At 45.7% G+C, this 20516-nt stretch overlaps 1 protein-coding gene and 1 pseudogene across 1 annotated transcript; both read left to right on the forward strand.

The window, feature by feature from the left end:
• Positions 1 to 7871: 7871 nt before the first annotated feature.
• LOC125538981 (purple acid phosphatase 3-like) lies at positions 7872 to 9825 on the forward strand. The gene is made up of 4 exons (XM_048702312.1): positions 7872 to 8136; positions 8667 to 8826; positions 8913 to 9271; positions 9380 to 9825. The coding sequence occupies exons 1-4, from the start codon at positions 7969 to 7971 to the stop codon at positions 9668 to 9670; spliced, it is 978 nt and encodes a 325-aa protein (XP_048558269.1). The 5' UTR covers positions 7872 to 7968; the 3' UTR covers positions 9671 to 9825.
• A 5590-nt stretch (positions 9826 to 15415) lies between these two features.
• LOC125537411 lies at positions 15416 to 20270 on the forward strand (annotated as a pseudogene).
• The last annotated feature ends 246 nt before the right edge of the window (positions 20271 to 20516 follow it).

Below are 20516 nucleotides of genomic sequence, written 5' to 3' on the forward strand. Positions count from 1 at the left end.
TTGGGCCATAGGCTGTTGGGCCGTGGGTCATATGGACTTTGGGCCAGTAGGCCTAACCTGCAGCTACAAAAGACAGAGGTCGACAAGGAGAAAGGGGATCGAACAGAATAGAATTGGCTTGGCCTTCTTCCTCCTCCAGCTCCTCCCTTCCCTCGTACCAGACGAGTGTATCCCCTCTCCCTGATTCTCTCTTGCTGCCTACCTTAATTCTATGCTCTTCTCATCCTTGATTCTCTTCTCTGGATTGTAGTTTCGTTGTGAACCTTGGTTTGGTGATTTAATTCATACACGAGGAACACTTGTATCCATGGATTTGGTGTTGTTCGATATTGATTTATCACCTCCTGGTCTAGGGGCGTGACAATTGGTATTCAGAGCCATTCGATCCACCCGCTGATTTCTCAACAAATCCCAGAAAAGTTTCACCAAATTTTGTGCCCCTTTCCACCGCTCACCACCTGTTCGACAGAATGTCAATACAACCAGAGGCGACCAGTAGCTGTGTGTTGCATATCACCATCACCCACTTGATTCACCAGGTAACAGAGGAGGTACTAGGTCAACTCTTCGGGGCCTATGGGGTGCACGATCTGTGTGTGTCGCATAAATCCACACACATGGAGGTTTTCGTGGAGTTTCAATCATGGTTGGAGGCGAGCCAAGCTAGGGGTGCACTGCATGGACGTTGCATCTATGATGGGTGCTGCCTTCTGGACGTTCAGCACGCCCCATCATCCATCAGCGTCATCAGGCTACCCAACTTGAAGACAATTGTTGTTGATTTTGATTGTGAGATGGCACCACTTGCCATAGTACATGCTGTGTTGCAAGGAGCATCGTCACCACCAATCACTGAGCTCTGTGGGGATGCCCAAGTGTCCACAGACGTGGCCCTTGTTGATCATGGTCAAGGTGGTGATGTTGTCATGTTGGCAGCAACAAACATTGCTCAAAGTTTGAGTAGCAAGGACGAGCACCTGGATGGTCATCAGATTAATGGAAGAGATACCATGTCATATGCCATTAAGCATCAGCTGGATGCAGATGCCGTCAATGGTATGATGAAGCAACTAGGTACGGTGCCCAACCAAGCTGAGTCTGGATCACATGCTGAACCTTGGCCATATTTTCCATCCATTACTTTGCACAGCTGCAATGGAGCAGAGCACATCTATCAGAGGATTCAGTCAGGAAGTAGAGCTTTCAATTCGTGGAAATCAGTAGTGATGAGCGGATTAGTATTGGATATAACACCTTCATGGGAAAGGAATGGTTTCAGTCCTGGCAAAGGCGGTAATAACAAAATGCGGCCACAGAATTATCACACCATGTGTGTCATCCACAAGGTATGCAGTTATGACACTGGCCCACCTCTGTTTCTATCACTTAGTCTAGATGCTCTTAGGAAGTGGGATCCAGGAATACTTCTTGTAGTTAAGACTTATTCAGAGATGGGTTGGAACTACACTTCCTTGATACAGTCTGTTGCTACAAAACAATGGGACCCTGGGAAGGGAAGCAAATATTATGGTATCAAGCAATCAATTTTACGCCTTGCAACTCCATCCGAGGAACCATGGGTGTTGCATCAGGTAACCATGGGTGCTACGCCACTTTGGGATCCAGGCATAGCCATGCTAACTTTGATATTGGCCACTCTTGCTATTGTTAGCTCATCAGAATTTGCCATATGGAAGTTCCAACAAACACTAAAGGATCCTACAGTTAGGTACAACTGCTTTGCAATTCAAGAATATGGTTCAGTTGCTTTGACTAACCCGCTCAAGGAATGTTATGTGTGGCGCAACAATGCTTTCTGTCCTGGTGTTCTCATCCTTGCTTTTATAACTGAGGAAAGAGTGTTTTTTCACAGTTTTGGATCAAGGGATCTCTCAAGAAAGTCTTGGTGTTCGTTAGCAGCGCTCATTTTTTCGTAACATACAGAAAGGAGGCAAAAGTTGATTGTATTTCCATTATTCTGGCAAGGTTGGACACATCTTCAGTGAAGCGGTTGGCTTTGTACAAGTGCACTGTGGAGGTTGGAAAACCTGTGGTGGGCATACTGTTAAACCTCATGCTGGGAGATGTCACGTGCATCATACAAAAGGGATTCAGATTCGCAGTGAACCCTGATGACATGATACGGAAGTCGTATCTTGGCAACAATATACACATCTATGAAGGATCCTTATGCATGGTAGTTCTTGACTACAAAGCAGAAAAACACATTTTTGATGTGACATCCCAGTGTGCAATCTAGATACATGGCCATTTCATGCTTAGGTGCAGATGCTCATTTTATATTGTTTTTCTGGTGGAGTTCACCAATCAGCTTACGGATCAAGTTATGCAAATTCTTTCTTCCTTGTGTTTGCTTGAGGTGCTGCCAATATACGTATCAGGTCATACATTCGAAGTTGATTTCGATTTGAATAATGTGGCCACTGCAACTACAAAACAATTGTTCAGCTGGGTCATTTTGCACGATCAGAATATGCATGGAAATCTCATGACCCTGGAACTGAAAGTGAAGGCTTATATGCAAATGTGCTGGCACTGGCATCCCGACGTACTGCAGTCTACAATATGTGGGACCTCAAAAGAGATGTCAGAGCTTACTTCCGATAGAATTCCTACAACTGAAATTTTTGTTTTCAGGTTGGAACAATTGTGGGATCCTAGAGGTTGGCAAGTAACCCTTGTGCATTCAATTTGCACGCTAAAATTGATTGCAAGTGCTCGCTCTGTGATGGACATTATGCCACCTCAGAGCAGAGGCCGTTTTAGTCCCGGGCCTCGTGTTTGCACTTGCCTGATCAAAGAAATGGAACTGTTTGAAGTGGTGCAGTGGATGACTAGTGGTGCTCGCTCAAAAACAATCAGCTTAGAATGCTACTTCCACCTACAGTACAGGTTGTTTGGGTTCAAGATTCCTCAACTATGTTGTGTGCCAACGCTTGATGGAATGGCCTGGGATCCTGGGGGATGTTTCACACTGTTGTTGAGGGGCGCTTGTTGTCTGACTTCTGGGCTGAGCAAGAATGTTCTATGTCATTGTGGGAGCTCTAGTACTGTACTGCTATCAACATCCATTGCTTGGGGACAAGCAATGTTTTCTGGGGGCGGTAGTGTAACACCCGCACCTAGTCCGGATTGGGCCATAGGCTGTTGGGCCGTGGGTCATATGGACTTTGGGCCAGTAGGCCTAACCTGCAGCTACAAAAGACAGAGGTCGACAACGAGAAAGGGGATCGAACAGAATAGAATTGGCTTGGCCTTCTTCCTCCTCCAGCTCCTCCCTTCCCTCGTACCAGATGAGTGTATCCCCTCTCACTGATTCTCTCTTGCTGCCTACCTTAATTCTATGCTCTTCTCATCCTTGATTCTCTTCTCTGGATTGTAGTTCCATTGTGAACCTTGGTTTGGTGATTTAATTCATACACGAGGAACACTTGTATCCATGGATTTGGTGTTGTTCGATATCGATTTATCACCTCCTGGTCTAGGGGCGTGACACATCGGTGTATGTGCAGCAACAAGTTGGAATCTTAACATCGGTATTGCAACAGGAATATGCCAAGTTCTGTCTTTTACTTGTACACAAATCATAGTAGCTCCCGGTATCACAGGGATTGAGCGTCTTGCAAAACCCATGATATAAAGATTTCGTAGATGCAACTGTAGATACATATCAAACAAGATATATTAGAGATGGGTTGTTCAATTTGAACAATTGGATGTACAACAAAATAGGTGTATATACTGCAACATACGAGTGCGAGCATGGCAGGATGGGAAGGTAAAACACATCATGGCCAGCACCAGGAAAGCAATAGCCATGGAGCGCATGACCGTCGGCCATCTTGTACTGTTAGTGTGTGCCATGAGAGCGAAGAAACTACTTTTTTCTATTTCTGATTCTTCTTATGTTCCTAGTTGCTCACTGCCAATAAACTCCTCTGTTTGCTGCTATTTATAGAGAGCCACAACAATATCTCAGATAATGATCTCGCATTCATGCATTTCTCCTATTACTATTATTTTCAAACTCGCTGATCCTAGCTAAACGCTGTACACTTTTTATATAAATTAATGTTATTTATTTCATATTTATTTACATCATAATGCTAGTTTTTATAGAGTCACAACTGAATAATCAGCAATGATCTTTTAGTTATATTCTATCATGAAATGGTATCAATGTCGTGATATTGTAATAGCATAAACATTGCTATTCTACTAGCCTGGAGAAATACATTGGGTGAATGCATGACGAATAGCTTCTGTGGATCATGCAATCAAATAATAGAGTATCCCAAATATCATGATTACGGATTCTGTAGATACGCAATATGTACACACATATCAAATAAGATATATACTAGTAATGGGTTCATCAATTAAAAAAACAGATAAGTGGAAAAAACAAGGGGAAGATATTATTGCGGTACCAGAAAGGCAACAACAAAGAGCACATAATCCTTCTTTTGATCCTCTCGATGAGTTTCATGCATACAGACTACTTCCAATAGGTCGACGGGTTATACGCCATTTTTCCTGGTGTATGGTGCAGAAGCTGTATTGCCTAGTGATATCCACCATGATTCTCCAAGGGTTACTGCCTACATTGAAGCAACAACATCAAGATCAGTGATATATCAACAAGACCTACGTCGCTATCTGATAGCCCACAAGTATAGGGGATCAACTGTAGCATTTCTCAATAAGTAAGAGTGTCGAACCCAACTGGAAAATGTGTGGATACTTCATCTTATCCACAGTCAGCTTCACGTAATAAGATGCCATTTTTTTAATAAGGTCCACTTGATCAATCCTCTTGGTCGTTCAATTAAACTTCATACATACCTATTTTATATGATTCCAAAGTTCTAAAGAATCCCCCAGAGGGTTCTCCTAAACCGTATATCATCAAGTCCCTTGTTAAAAACCTTAGGTATACAGTGGTTCTTATCAAAACAAATACCATACAATCTAGGATAATTGGGCCTCAAAGGTCTACCCCTAATCCAATTTTCTTCCAAAAATCCTAGATTTTTCCCATTGCCCACCATGAACTTGCATAAAGAGAATAAAATATTCTTTATGCTTGAGCAAGCCACTCCAAAATTGGGAATCTCCCTACTTTGGCCTAACCCCAGCAATGCACATACTTTTCACATATTTGGATTTCCTTATATTTTCCACATGCCATGAGTGTTAACTTTCTTACATCAACATTTGTATAACAGAGCCTAATTCATCAAGGCCAAAATTTGAATTTGCAAACCACCCAAATCTTGTGGGAGCAATATTGTGTCACCTGTATATTGCAGCATGTTAACCCCCCCCCCCCCGCCAAAAAAAACAAAGAAACAATTAACTTTTTTGAAAATTGTTTTTTAAACCTGACATTTTGTTAAACAAATACAAAATAAAATTTAAGTTGTGAGAACTATCAACATCATCTTGCAGGAGCAATATTGTGTCTCCTATATATTGAAGCATGTTACCCCCCCCCCCCCCGCCAAAAAAAACAAAGAAACAATTAACTTTTTTGAAAATTGTTTTTTAAACCTGACATTTTGTTAAACAAATACAAAATAAAATTTAAGTTGTGAGAACTATCAACATCATCTTGCAGGAGCAATATTGTGTCTCCTATATATTGAAGCATGTTACCCCCCCCCCCCCGGCTCAATATTATCTTCGAGCACTCCTTTAACCAACCCATTATGTGTAGCACTATACACAATTATGGCCAGAGCATCAACTGCCAGATCAAAGACCTTTGTATGTAGGAAAAAAGGCCAATGTTATCATTAACCTTAATGCTAACATTCCCCCCACTAATGGTAGGCATAACCCAATCGATCGATTTGCTTGGAAATCCTTCCATCTCAAGCATTTGCAATACCAAAGGCCATTTGACCTTATCATAAGCCTTTTTCGAAGTCAACCTTAAAGATAAGACCATATTTTTGCATGAATGTTTCTTAAAGCTTCATGAACGATCATCACCGCTTCCATAATATATCTTCCATTTACAAAGGCTATTTGCATAGGTGAAATTACATCCCAGCAATCCCATTAGGCCTATTCATCAAGATCATTGTAAATATTTTAAAACTAACATTTAGAAGACATACATGTCTAAACTGTTGAATTTTCTAGACCTTTTTGTTTTTTGGAACCAAAGTGATAACCCCATAGTTTAGCCTAGAGACATCCAAATCCCCCTTATGAAAATCGTCAAAGAGGCCTTTCAGATCAAATTCAATCAGGTACCAAAAATGCTGATAAAATCATGCAGTGAAACCATCAGGACAAGGTGACTTATTATGGGCCATACCAGAAAAAACACTCCTTAATTTCTTCCATACCGAAGTATGAAACTAACTTTGTCAGCAGCTTTTGGATGCACAACTCTTGATTGTCCATATCTAATATTGTTGTAGAAATGTAATATTAGTAATAGGTTCTTTATCTCCTTTGATATGCCCCTCATCCTGATCAAGAGATAAGATCCTATTTTTCACACGGCTCCCATTAACCTTGGCATGAAAATACTTGGTATTACTATCTCCTTGCAATATTTTTGCAATTTGAGCTCTCTGTTTCCATTTTAGTCCTTCCTGGTTCATCAGCCTATCCAATTGTGATATCATATCTTTTGCTCCTGCCTCATGTAAGCAGTGAGGCCATGTAATTCATCAAATTTATCAATATAACATCTAACTTGGTAATAATATATTTTTAAGCTCTCTATACCAAGGGCTCATATTTCTATTCCAACCATGTAGTTTGGCTCTAAGCTTCCCGAGTTTGTTTTGCCACCTCTCAATATTAGATCCCATGATATGAGGGTCAATTCACACATTAATAACAATTTTATTTATCTCATCTCTCAAGAAAAAAAATGTTTTCAAATATAAACAAAGTGTCAGAGTTAATGACATCTCCTTATCTAGGAATAAAGGAGTATGGTCAGAATTCTCTCTAACTGGAGTACTGACTATAGTGACAAGGTCATTTTCCTCCCGATCTATACAACAAAGGATCTTATCCAACTTTTCAAAAGTAGGGTTAGGGAGATTGTTCTCCAAAGTAAATTGCCTACCATTCATTTCTATTTCCCTTAAACCCACTTGTTCAACCATTGCATTAAAAACAAAGCTCCAATGCCTAGGAGTGCCCTTTTTTTTTGAGAAGTTTCATAATAATGTTAAAGTCACCCCCAATAACAAATGTTTATGGCTTCCTTGACGAACTTGATATCCCAGGCTTCCAACTTTGTTAGATTAAGATCATCGCAGCAAGTAGACAGGGTCTCCTTGGCACAATCCTCTGGCATGGCAAAACCATAAACATTTGTGCCCGCAGAGGAACCATTGGCCATGACAGGAGTGCCCGCAGAGGAGAGCCACGCCCTCCATCACTGGGAGACACCTTTTGGCCGCGGAATCTCAAGCAAGGAGGGCCAGGAGAGGGAGTCCAAAGGACAGAGCTTTGCTTGAGCGTGCAATGGAGTATCTCGTAGCCTTGAAGAGTAGCTAGTACCACGATCCCACAGCACTGTATGTACTTGTAGAACTTACGGAGGATATAACTTGAGGGATACCAAGGCTGTTCTCCGCAAGCAAACCATCCATCTCGTCCGTGCATGCAATCCAATGCAACGCGCCAACCTCCGCTGTTGAATGCCCCGCGAGTACGTAGCACTCACGCATCTTATCAGCAATTAGTCGCGCTAGCTCTTGCTCTTTAATTAATTGCGGCCAACCGACGTAAATCATTGGGGTGGCGCCAAACGCAAGCTCAGCTCGAATGCTCCAGCACTACCCCGGCCCGGCCGGCCGCTACAAATACCCGTGACTGGGTGCTCGTCTAGCCATCGCCTCCACTTTGCTCTCTTCTCCATCCAGCAACTAGCAGCTCAAGTCGCCTAGCTCGATCGCCGACCGGCCGAAAATGGCGGCGATCGCGATCCTTGTTAGCGCGCTGGTGCTGCTCTCGCCGGTGGCGGCCGAGCTGCAGCGGGTGCAGCACTCGCCCAAGGAGGACGGGTCACTGACCGTGCTCGCCGTCGGCGACTGGGGAAGGGGTGGACAGTTCAACCAGACACTGGTTGCCGAGCAGGTACACTCGCAAACTGAATTCTACTCCCTCCATTCCTAAATATAAGTCTTTTTAAAGATTCTAAAAAATGACTACATACGAAGCAAAACAAATGAATGTACACTCTAAAATATGTTTACATACATCTGTATGTTGCAATTCATTTGAAATGTCTAAAAAGACTTATATTTAGGAACGGAGGGAGTATGTTTTTTCTTCTTCTGTTTAACCTAGTTATATGTGAGTGCTTAAAGAATGCTAACCTCTCTTGATGCGTAGGTAATTTGTACCAGTTAAATACATGAACACCTACTTACAAACTATTGGTGCTTTATTAACAATATGCTTTAGCATCACTGCCATTTCACGTGTAGCTAATTGCCAAGAGATAAGAGCGGGCCCTTTGTCATATAAGTAGTTGGTAGTACAAACTAATTGCTGCCCTTTGTCATATAAGTAGCCGAAAGCAGAGAGGCCATTTAATTAGTTGTACTACATCTTATCGTTAAGAAAACTCCCGGTCATTGGCCAAAGTGTGTACGTGTCAACAGATGGGAGTGATCGGCGAGAAGCTGGCCGCCGATTTTGTCATCTCCACCGGCGACAACTTCTACAACGACGGCCTCGCCGGCGACAACGACACGGCCTTCTTCATGGCGTCCTTCACCGACATCTACACCGCCTCCAGCCTTCAGAAGCCTTGGTACATCGGTATGCATCCATAACTGCCGCGACTATTCCTTCTCTTCCCGATTAGTACACCATGCAAGTGCGTCACGGGTGTGGCATGCATGCAGTCCTCGGCAACCACGACTACACGGGCGACGCGCTGGCGCAGCAGAGCCCCGCCATCCGCGAGGTGGACAGCCGGTGGACCTCCGTCAACAAGTCCTTCATCGTGGAGGCAGACATCGTGGACTTCTTCCTGGTGGACACGTCGCCCTTCGTCCTCAAGTACTGGAACGAGAGCAAGTTCGACTGGAGGAACGTGGCTCCCCGCGACACCTACATCGCCACCCTCCTCCAGGACCTGGACGACGCCCTGGCGGCGTCCAAAGCGACGTGGAAGGTCGTCGTCGGCCACCACCCCGTCAGCAGCGGCTGCGAGCACGGCAACACCACCGAGCTCCGTGAGCACCTCCTCCCACTCCTCAAGGTACGTACTAGGTATTCGATCACCATCGTCTAACGTTGCGCATGCATGCATTATCGGCTCGGCTAACCATGGGGTAAAACACTTTGTGTGGTTTCTTTTCGCGTGCAGGCCCATGGGGTTGACATGTACCTCAACGGCCACGACCACTGCCTGCAGCGCATCAGCAGCGTCGACAGCCCGGTGGAGTTCGTGACGAGCGGCGGCGGGTCCAAGGCGTGGGCGGGCAAGTTCAAGGCCACCTCCGACAAGATGGAGTTCCTATACGACGGCCAGGGCTTCCTGTCCATGCAGCTCACCGCGGCCGAGGCGCACCTCGCCTTTTACGACGTCTCCGGCGCCGTCCTGCACAGCTGGGGGCTCGCCAAGTCGGCCGACGCCAGCATCTCGAACGTGAGCTAGCTGATCGACTTCACCTGTCCATGGCCGACGGCGCCGGTCGTTGCTAACGGATCGGATGCAAATGCTTTCTGTCAGTGTCTTCTGCATGTCGCCCCATGCATGTACCTCCGTAAGTAAATTTAATGCGAAATAATTAACAAACGACGTTGTTCCAAGTGTATGTGCACGCATGTTTTTATACAACGACTCCCACAATTAGCAAAGGGTATGGCTAGGTCTCATTCGACTAAAATTTAACTAAGTCTTAGTTAAGTGACATATTATGCAAGAGAGAAAAAGAAAATGATTTTCTTTGCACAGGTCTTAATGTAAGATTTCATGGATATAGTATCGACTGAGACTTAACGAAGTCTCAGTCAATTAAGACTTAGCAAGACTGAATAGCAAACTACTAGAATGATTTTGGGATTTGGCGTATAACAAAACCGTGCATGAAACATACTCGGCGAAGTCCCAATTAACCTCGGCTTACTATAGGCCGAGTATTGTACCCGGCCAGTTCACGGGTTATGCCATGTACGCCGAGATTCAGTTCACGGGTACTCAACTTAATAAATATAAGCCGAGTTCAAAATAACTGCTCTCGGCGAAATAAAGCTACATGACGATCGGCCGATGCAAACGGGGTAAACTTGGGATTGTGAAGGGTACAAGGCAATACCCCATCACTTTAAAATGGCAAAATGATGCTAATTAATTAGAGGGATCGCAAAATTGAGGCATCGAAAGAGCGATGAAAACTAGTTCAGACAGAATCGATGAGAAAAAGAGTAAAATATGATAAAATGCAATAACTTAATATAAACACAATGCAAAAAATTTAAAATAATTTTTTGCACTAAAAAATAGGTCTGGAAAAAATAGGTCACGTGTAAGCGGAGTTTCTTTCATCGGGTACTTGGCTTATATTTCTCATAATCTAAAAAATAAAAGAATTCGCTAAGGTAAGCCGAAAGCCGCCAGACAACCGTTCGGCTTATAGCCTGCTCCATCATGGAGTGGTCTACCATCTCTGTGATAGCCACATGGCATGGAACATTATTGAGCCCTAGCTCTAAGCCGAGGACTTTTTTCTATATGTCGATCTTTATCTGTAAGCCAAGAACTTTTTTGTCGGCCCACTCGGCTTATGTCTTTGCCATCCTTTTTTTTGTTCTATACTCATCTTATGTGAATATAAGCCGAGTACTCATGTTTCTACACTCGGTTTATCGTTGGCCACATGGTGTTAACAAAAACTGTATTTCTAATCATTAAAGAATCCGTAAAAAGACCGAGCTGATTCCATGTTCTACCTATTGTTTTATCTTCTCTAACAGGGATTACCACATTTAGTTTTTTAATATTACCCATCTAATCAGGGACCCCAATACATAACCAATATTCCACATTTAGGGAACCCTTCACTCTCATTACATGCTTGCAAGCTTGTAAAAAAGACAAAAAGTGATGATGACAGTTTTACTTCTGTTCAATTTGAAAGTTTAAAATGTTTTGTAGCTTAAATCATTGATCCGATTCAAGATCCATCTTCAACATTAAATCCGCTTCGAAACTAGATTCTATGTTGGTATGTCTCCATGGGGGTTAAAACTTACCATGTTGTTGTATGTAAATTACCAGCATGCTGAAGTTGTCGGGAATTAAGAACTGAAATTTTTCCAATATGTTAGTGGGTTTAGGTCCAAAGTTATCACCCAGTGCTAAAAGACTTACACATATTATTAATATGTTATTACCGACAAAACATCATATGGGATGTCGGACTCCTCGTGTATGGTTATCAACTCCAAAATTAGATCTCACTGCAACCACCCCTGTAACTACACAAATACTATGGTGGTGACTGCGACCTAACTCACTCGACAATTGTGACATGGGCAGTTGGTAACTATAGTTACCTCATGTTGGTAACTATCACACGAGCAGTCGACTAACCATATAGTTGATATGCTGCTCTGTGACATGGGCAACTGGTGACTATAGTTGTGTAATGTTGATAATTATAGGACGGTACAACCTGATAACAACATAATATCATGCTGGTAACTTTTACATGGGTAGCCTCATAACTTTAGCATGTGTTGGTCCCTATAGCCGGAGTAGCTTGATACCGTATGAGAAACCTGTTAGTTTTAGCGCATGAGTAGGTTGGTAACTCTAGCATGAGTGACCTGATAAGTCTAGCATGAGCATCCTGGTAAGTGGTAGCTATATCATTAGGGATTTGATAACTACATAATTGCTACTTTGGTAACAATGTAATAGCCATATTGGTAACTATAGCACATGTAGCCAAGTAACTACATAACCACTATGTTGGTAACTCTAGTATGAGCAGTCTACTAACTTTCGCATGAGCAGTCTAATAAATTTAGCATGATAAGTCCGGTAAATATAACACACTTGTACATGGACCAACGATGATTACAAAATTTGCCTCAAAGCCTATGTCGCTAATATTCGGCACAACAAACATCGGTTTCTAAAGCCGCCTCAAATGCTCGGTCCGTCGTAGGTGGTTTGTTATTTCCAACCGCATTGCAGCGATTCAGCATACCACTACATGGTGTAGTATACCAGTCTTTGATATAACACTCATAAGGCACCATCTTATGAACCTTATATCCCTCATAAGACAATTACCAGCTGTACCGCCACATTGAGCACCCAGGGTTGTGGTTGAGCCGGGTGTGGGTTGGGTGCGAGTTCATCTCGGTCGTGACTGGTGCAGAGATGAAGGAGCATGGAAACTACACTGGCTTCCATGCTGCTGATGGCGCCCCTCCGCATTGATGCGAGAAGCAGCCGGTCATGGTTGACCTACCGCACATCTGCACAGAGCACATGTACCTGATGTGGTCAACAAACGGAATCTGGTGGTGCAACACCCCAACCTCCATAGCCTGAGACAACTCTTCATCTTCAACTACCAACCCCTCATCCAGTACGACACCATCAATAAGCACACAAGTGGCAGAGCTTCACTAGAGCCTAGGGGGGCTATGGCCCTTTCCCTAGAGAAATTATGTGAAATTTCATTAGTTATTAAACTAAAATTTTAACGATTATCACAATTTAAGCATAATTTGTCCTTTTAGCCCTCTCAACCGACTAACTCTGCTTTGCCCCCTCAACAATCTATGTCAAGCTCCGCCACTGAGGCTCATGGGGTTTGAGCCTCAGTTTAGTTCTCTCCCTGTAGTACTATTGGAAATATGCCCTAGAGGCAATAATAAATATGTTATTATCATATTTCCCGTTCATGATAAATATTTATTATCCATGCTACAATTGTATTGATGACAAACTTAAATACATGTGTGAATACATAAACATCACTGTGTCCCTAGTGAGCTTCTACTAGATTAGCTCGTTGATCAAGGATGGTTAAGGTTTGCTAACCATAGACATGATTTGTCATTTGATAACGAGATCACAACATTAGGAGAATGATGTGATGGACAGACCCAACTGCAAGCTTAGTATCTGATCGTATCACTAAGTTCACTCTGCCATAGCTTTTGTAATGTTAAGTATTTGTTCCTTAGACCATGAGATCATTCCACTACCGGATACTGGAGGAATACTTTTTGGGCTATCAAACGTCAGTTCGTAACTTCGTGATTGTAAAGGTGCTCCTCAGATATCTCCAAAGGTATTTGTTGGGTTGCATGAATCGAGAGTTGGATTTGTCACTCTGTATAACGGAGAGATATCTATGAGCCCTCTTGGTACTACAACATCATAAGAAGCTTGCGAACATGTGACTAATGAGTTTAGTCATGGGGGTCTCATATTATGCAACGAGTAAAGAGACTTGCCGATAACTAGATTGAACTAGGTATGTGATCCGTCTCCAACGTATCTATAATTTTTGATTGTTCTATGCTATTATAGTATCAATCTTGGATGTTTTATTTGCAGTTATATATCATTTTTGGGACTAACCTAGTAACCTAGTGCCGAGTGCCAATTGCTGTTTTTTGCCTGTTTTTGGCTTTTCAGGAAATCAATATCAAACAGAGTCGAAATGGAGAAAAAACTTTGGATTGATTTTTTCTGGACCAGAAGAGACCCTATAAGGTTCAGGAGAAGACCTGAAGAGCCACGAGGGAGCGACAAGCTCGGGAGGCATGCCCTGGGGGGTGCCCCCCAGGCTTGTGGCCCCCTCTTGGCACCTCTTGATATAATTCCGCCTCTATAAATTCTCAAATATTCCCCTGATATTAGAGAGCCACCTGAAATACTTTTTCCGCTGCCGCAAGTTTGTGTTCATACGAGATCCCATCTAGAGGCGTTCTCTGGTACTCTGTCGGACGGGAAATCGATCATGGAGGGGCTTCAACCTTACCGCCCTTCCGATGATGCGTGAGTAGTTTACCTCAGACCTATGGGTCCATAGCCAGTAGCTAGATGGCTTCTTCTCTCTCTTTGATCTTCAATACAATGTTCTCCTCGATGTTCTTGGAGATCTATTCGATGTAATGACTTTTTACGGTGTGTTTGTTTGGGATCCGATGAATTGTGAGTTTATGATCTATTCTTGAATATTATTTGAGTTTTCTCTGAACTCTTTTATGCATGATTGTTATAGCTATATTTTGCTCCGATCTATTGATTTGGTTTGGCCAACTAGATTGATTTTTTTTGCAATGGGAGAGGTGCTTTCTGATGGGTTCGATCTTGCGGTGCTCAATACCAGTCACAGACAGGGACATGACACATATTTGTATCGTTGCCATTAAGGGTAAAAATTGGGGTTTATTCATACGTGAGTTTTATTTGTCTACATCATGTCATCTTGCTTAAGGCATTAGTCCGTTCTTTATAGAATAGCCACGACGTTAAGGAATACTTATATAAATTTCATCAACTAGTATACAATGCAAACCTCTCTCATTGATGCTTAGGTAATTTCTATACTAGTTAAATACATAAATACCTACCTAGAAACTATTGGTGCTTAATTAACAATATGCTTTAGCATCACTGCCATTCTTCCTTAACGGGATGGCGGGTGACGTGCGCTGGAGGGTCCGGTACGCGGTCGATATGGAGGCGGTGAAATAGGTCCGGCTCGACGATGGCGAACTGTGGCTACGCTCGGAGGCGCTCAGGATCGTCTTCCTCAACACCGCGGGGCGCATGGTGGATGCGTGACTCCTTAGGGCAGGTGAGTCTATTGACATCGGTGATATTGTCTCCTTCCCTTGCCACTTTGCGAGGGTTTGCGATCGAAACCCGACGAGCACGGCGGTTTCAGGTGAAGGCGCACCACCGTATGGAGCAGGTACGTCACACACGGAGCCGACCGACTCGGTGGTACACGAGCGCGGGCGCATGTTTCTGGGAACGCGTCGCCGCCCATCCCCCATGACTGATGGGCTAGGGATTCTCGGGTGTGCACCGGTCCGCCATGATTCGGATGTCTACCACGTGCTGAAGATCAGACCCGACCGCCATGGTGAGGATGGACCTAGGGTTTCCAGGGGCACCGCGGGTATTAAACTCGTGGCCGCTACCCCTTCTCCCATTTTGTTTCTGGGCGAGAGCCTCGCCCACTTCTGGAGCGCTCCGTCTCTCACCAGATCTAGGGTTCGTCAAACCTACACTTAGTGGGAAGGCAAGATCCATGGTGATACTCGTTCCTTCGCTCAAGTAGTTTCCTCACCCCCTTCCACAAATCCACCCGTGGTGCCTAGAGAGAGCAAAGCTATTGAGATGAGAGAAGAGGTTTTCGGTATGGGCCGCCATGGTCGCGGGGCCGGACGCTTCTGCTGCGGCCGCGGCTTCGACTCCCATGTGTGGAAGCGCAAGCTAGAGGTGGTGAAATCATTTTCGACCAGAGTCTCTGGATCTGGCGGATCTGGGTTCGACAAGTGGGACAAAGCCGCCGGCGGGCAACAGGCAACTCACGCACGTCAATCTCATTGGGGCGGGAGCATGGCAGTTGGACAGGAACCAGACGAGGTGGAGGCGACGGGGAAGCAAAAGGCCCCTCCCCCGCATCCTGGGAGGCAGGGTGGCCTCGACGGCGGCGACATGGATCTTCGCGCCGTCGCCAAAAACCAAACTCCTCTGAGAAATCGTGAGCTTCACACCTCCTCTGGTACTACTGCACCCTCCTATGATCGCTGCAGTCCTCGGCAACCATGACTACCCGGGTGACACGCTGGCGTAGCAGAGCCCCGCCATTCGCAAGGTGGACAACTGGTGGACCTCCGTCAACAAGTCCTTCATCGTGGAGGCAGACATCGTTGACTTCTTCCTGGTGGACACGTCGCCCTTCTTCCTCAAGTACTGGAACGAGAGCAAGTTCGACAGGAGGAACGTGGATCCCCGCAACACCTACATCGCCACCCTCCTCCAGGGCCTAGACGATGCCCTAGCGGTGTCCAACGTGACGTGGAAGGTCGTCGTCGGCCACCACCCCGTCAGTAGCGGCTGCGAGCATGGCCACACCACCGAGCTCCGCGAACACCTCCTCCCGGTCCTCAAGGTACACACGACATGTTGTGCATGCATGCATGCATTATTGTGGCTGAGCCATGGCCAACACTTTTTTTATCGAATATGCACGAGTGTGCATATCATATATTGAAGAAGAAAGGCAAAGAAAGTCTCCACCACAATTACACAGTTTCTTAGTACATATTACTCCTCACTAGTCTCCCACCTCTCCACCCTACTAAAGAAGGGAGTTACATTCCCTTTCATTAGTCCGGCCGATGCCCACAGTTGGCCCTCTTGCCTCACTCTCCCTAGTAGATACTCCAAGGAAGGGCGCGCCCCATCAAAGATAATACCATTCCTATGCTTTCACAACTCCCACCAGACTAGCGCAATAATAGTACGAAGATCCTTGATGCTCATGCCTTCTACTCCTTGCTTGGCTACAACCCAGTCCGCCAGCTTGTCCTGTTGAGTGGGAGTCCAATCCGGTTTGTCCAAGGCCTCACAGATCCTCGCCCAAGCAGTCCTAGCAAAGACGCAAGTGAGTAGAATGTGGTTAATGGTTTCGTCCTCGTGGTCACAAAACGGGCACGCGTCTTGGTGCGGCAACCCTCTCCTCGCTAGCCGGTCCGACGTCCAACATCGGTCCCTGAGGGCCAACCACATGAAGAACCTGCACCATGAGGGTGCACGTGATTTCCAAGTTAGATCCGCCGTCACACTTCCTTCTCGGCCCCAAAAGCCAGCCGCATAATCAGATTTCATGGAGAACTGTCCGGTGGCCTCCCACGACCAAACCACCTTGTCAGGCACATCCACCATGGGCTCCCAAGCTGAAACTAATTGCCATATCAAAAAGAACTCATGCAGCACAGCGGGTCCTATGTCCGGGCCAACGTCCAATGCCCGACTCCCAATCTCCACCGCCGGTCCAACTAACCGAGAGTCTCTGATGCGCTTTGGAACCAAACTGTAGAGGAGCGGTGCAACCTCCTGAATTCTGCTGCCATCAATCCAGCGGTCCTCCCAAAAACGTGTCGTGAGCCCAGAATTAGCCACACTCCTCATGGCCACCATACAAATCCCCATTGACTCCTCCGGGACTTTGATCTTGAATTCTCTCCATGGCCTCGTCTCATCTGTCCTCGCAAGCCACGGCCATCTCGCTTGCATTGCTATGTTCATCCAGCGCAAGTTTGGCAACCCAAGGCCACCTTCCCACTCCGGTGTGCACACCGCATCCCAAGCCACCGCACAATTGCCACCATTAGCCTCTGCGCGTCTACACCATAAGAAACCTCTGCAGTTCCTCTTCATTGCGACAAGGGTTTTCATAGGTAGATCCAACGCCATCATTGCGTGGATCAGCATGGCACATAGCACCGATTGGACCAAGGTTAGTCTGCCACTCTTTGGCATAAGCGATGCCTTCCATTTTGGTAGCTTATTAGCCATTTGATCCACCAAATACTTCAACTATGTCGCCGATGGCTTCCTTAATGAGAGTGGCAGCCCCAAGTACTTGATCGGGAAGGATCCCAAGGGGCACTGGAGCTCGGCACATGCCATGGTAATCTGGTCATCCGAGCATCTAATGGGAATAGCTGCCGATTTTCGCATGTTGATCCTCAGTCCTGATGCTTCACCGAAGAGCTCCAAGATGCACTTGCAAGCCGCAAGATCCACCTTATTTGGTTTGACAAATAAAACAACATCATCCGCAAAGATTGATAGTCGCTTCTCCATGCCCACACGCGCCAAAGGTCCCATCACCCCTCGGGTCACTGCTAGCTACATCATCCTTTGCATCGGCTCCACAGTTAAGATGAAAAGCATTGGGGAGATAGGATCCCCTTGTCGTAGCCCTTTGCAGTTGTAGATCGTGTCTCCCGGTGCACCATTGACCAATACTTTTGTGGTAGAAGTTGAGAGGATTCCACAAATCCAAGACCTCCACCTTGGCCCGAATCCCATATGCTGCAACACCTCAACCAAGAAGGGCCATTGCACCGAGTCGAAAGCTTTTGAGATGTCTAGCTTAAGCAAAATCGCCAAGTTCTTTAGAGCATGCAGCCATCTTGCCGTGCTTTGCACAAGCATGAAATTGTCATGCAAAGATCCGCCCTTGACGAAAGCACTTTGGTGATTACCAACCAGCTTAGGTAGATCTTCCACAAGTCTACACGTAAGCACCTTCTCGAATATCTTCACTGCCCCATGCACAAGGTTGATGGGTCTGAAGTCACACACCTCCAGAGCACCATCTTTCTTGGGTAAAAGAGAGACGAAGGACTTATTGATTGCCGCCAAACCCCTCATGTCACCATTATAGAAGCAGCCCATCGCTCTCATGAAATCCTCCTTGATTATACTCCAGCAAGTAGCATAGAATCTGCCCGTAAAGCCATCTGGACCCGGCGCTTTATCCCGGGGCATCAACTTGATCACTCCCTCAACCTCCTCCTCCGTAAATGGCTGCTCGAGATGTGCCAGGTTCAGGCGTGGTAGGCCCAGTTCTTCCAGGTTGAGCGCAAATCCACGAGGGCATGCAAACCCAAATGCCACACCAAAATAAGCATCCACCACTGAAGCCACATCATCCTGGCCGGAGTATAATTGGACATTATACTTGACCGTTCTCAAGACATTCTTCCTTTGCCTATGACTTGCTTGTTGATGAAACAACCTCGTGTTCCCGTCGCCCTCACGCAGTTGCAGCATTCTAGATCTTTGCCTAGCGATTGTTCTCTCCAACGAGCTCAAACCCAAAAGCTTCCTTTTTAAGCACTTACGCAAATCCCTCTCCGCGTCCGACAGTGTCCTTGCCTCCATAGCAATATCCAGTGCTTAATGACCTCGAAAGCAATGGCAATTTGAAGCTTCACGTTGCCAATCCAGCGATCGCTCCACTTTTGTAGACTCCACGCCGTAGCCCTTAGCTTGTTTTGTAAAGTGAGGTAATCATTAGAGGCCACCGGAGTCGTAGTCCAAGCCATCTTGACCACATCAAAAAACCCTCCGCACGGGTCCAGAAGGACTCAAACTTGAACCAATCTAGCTATTAGCACTGTGCCTTGGGATCCAGATAGAGAAGATTGCTTCTCTTGGCCGGCGGACCCGTCCGGGCAGTACACCGCTCGATCCACATATCATCGTCTGTGTCAAGGGATTCAGCGGGTTGCCTATGCTTCTTGCATCTGGAAGAGTTGGGTGCTTCTTAAGTGTAAAATATTTGTCTGGTTGGCGATCCAGCATCGGATTTGGATTTCGGACAGGAGAGCTAAGCACGGGCTGCGAGAGCGCTCTTCTAGCTACTTCACATGTTTGCAGGCAGAGGACAATGCGGAGCACATATTGATCCAATGTGTTTTCGCTCGGGAAGTGTGGCATGAATGCCTACAAGAGCTTAACTTGATCGTGGAACGGCCAACGACGGAGGATACTTTGCTATAGAGTGGTGGTTGCAGGCTAGGAGGGGTTTCAGGAAAGAGCACAAACGCGGGTTTGACACTTTCGTGATTGCGGTCTCATGGGCTTTGTGGAAGCAGCGCAATGCACGGGTCTTCAATAGAACGGCCCAACAAAAAACACCTCTTCAGGTGGTTGGTGCGGTTCTGCGGGAGATCCAAGAGTGGAGGGAGGCGGGTCTAGGAGTCGGCGGGTTGTCTCGATTTGTTAGAGAGTAGGCTTGGGCTTTGAGTGGGGTGTTTTAGGGTGTGGCCATAGGTGTGATGTTCGCATCCTTCACTTGGCATCTCTTGTAAATCATTGTTGCTCTTTTTCTATAAAGATAAAGTACGCTATTAGCGTACTCTTGAAAAAAAACCTCTTCTTTGCGCAAATGAGGTTGACACGTACTTCCTCCGTTCGGAATTACTTGTCTCGGAAATGGATGTATCTAGAACTAAAATACGTCGACAGCCCGGTGGAATTCGTGACCAGCGGCGGCGGGTCCAAGGCGTGGGCTGGCAAGTTCAAGGCAACCTCCGACAAGATGGAGTTCCTGTACGACGGTCAGGGCTTCCTGTCCATGCAGCTCACCGCGGCCGAGGCGCGCCTCGCCTTTTAGGACGTCTCCGGCGCCGTCCTGCATAGCTGGGGGCCCGCCAAGTCGGCCGCTGCCAGCATCTCGAACGTGAGCTAGCTGATCGACTTCATCTGTCCAAGGTCGACGGCGCCGGCTGTTGTTAACCTGTTTAAACGGATCGGATGCAAATGCTTTCTGTTAGTGTCTTCTGCATGCCGCCCCATGCATGTAGTACTTCCGTAAGAACATGTTATGTGAAATAAATCAACAAACGTTGTTGTTCACGCATGTTTCTATACAACGACTCCCACAAATAGCAAAATACTAGAATGATTTTGGGATTCGGCGTATCCAGTTTCTAAA

The sequence above is a fragment of the Triticum urartu genome, chromosome 2, assembly GCF_003073215.2.
Source record: "Triticum urartu cultivar G1812 chromosome 2, Tu2.1, whole genome shotgun sequence".
NCBI classification, from domain to species: Eukaryota; Viridiplantae; Streptophyta; class Magnoliopsida; order Poales; family Poaceae; genus Triticum; species Triticum urartu.

What these genes read in the sequence shown, in the direction of transcription:
- LOC125538981 (XM_048702312.1), top strand. Translation starts at nt 7,969, where the DNA reads ATGGCGGCGATCGCGATCCTTGTTAGCGCGCTGGTGCTGCTCTCGCCG. An exon ending in TCAGAAGCCTTGGTACATCG is followed by an intron (nt 8,827 to 8,912) that starts GTATGCATCCAT and finishes GCATGCATGCAG; the next exon opens with TCCTCGGCAACCACGACTAC. An exon ending in ACCTCCTCCCACTCCTCAAG is followed by an intron (nt 9,272 to 9,379) that starts GTACGTACTAGG and finishes TTTCGCGTGCAG; the next exon opens with GCCCATGGGGTTGACATGTA.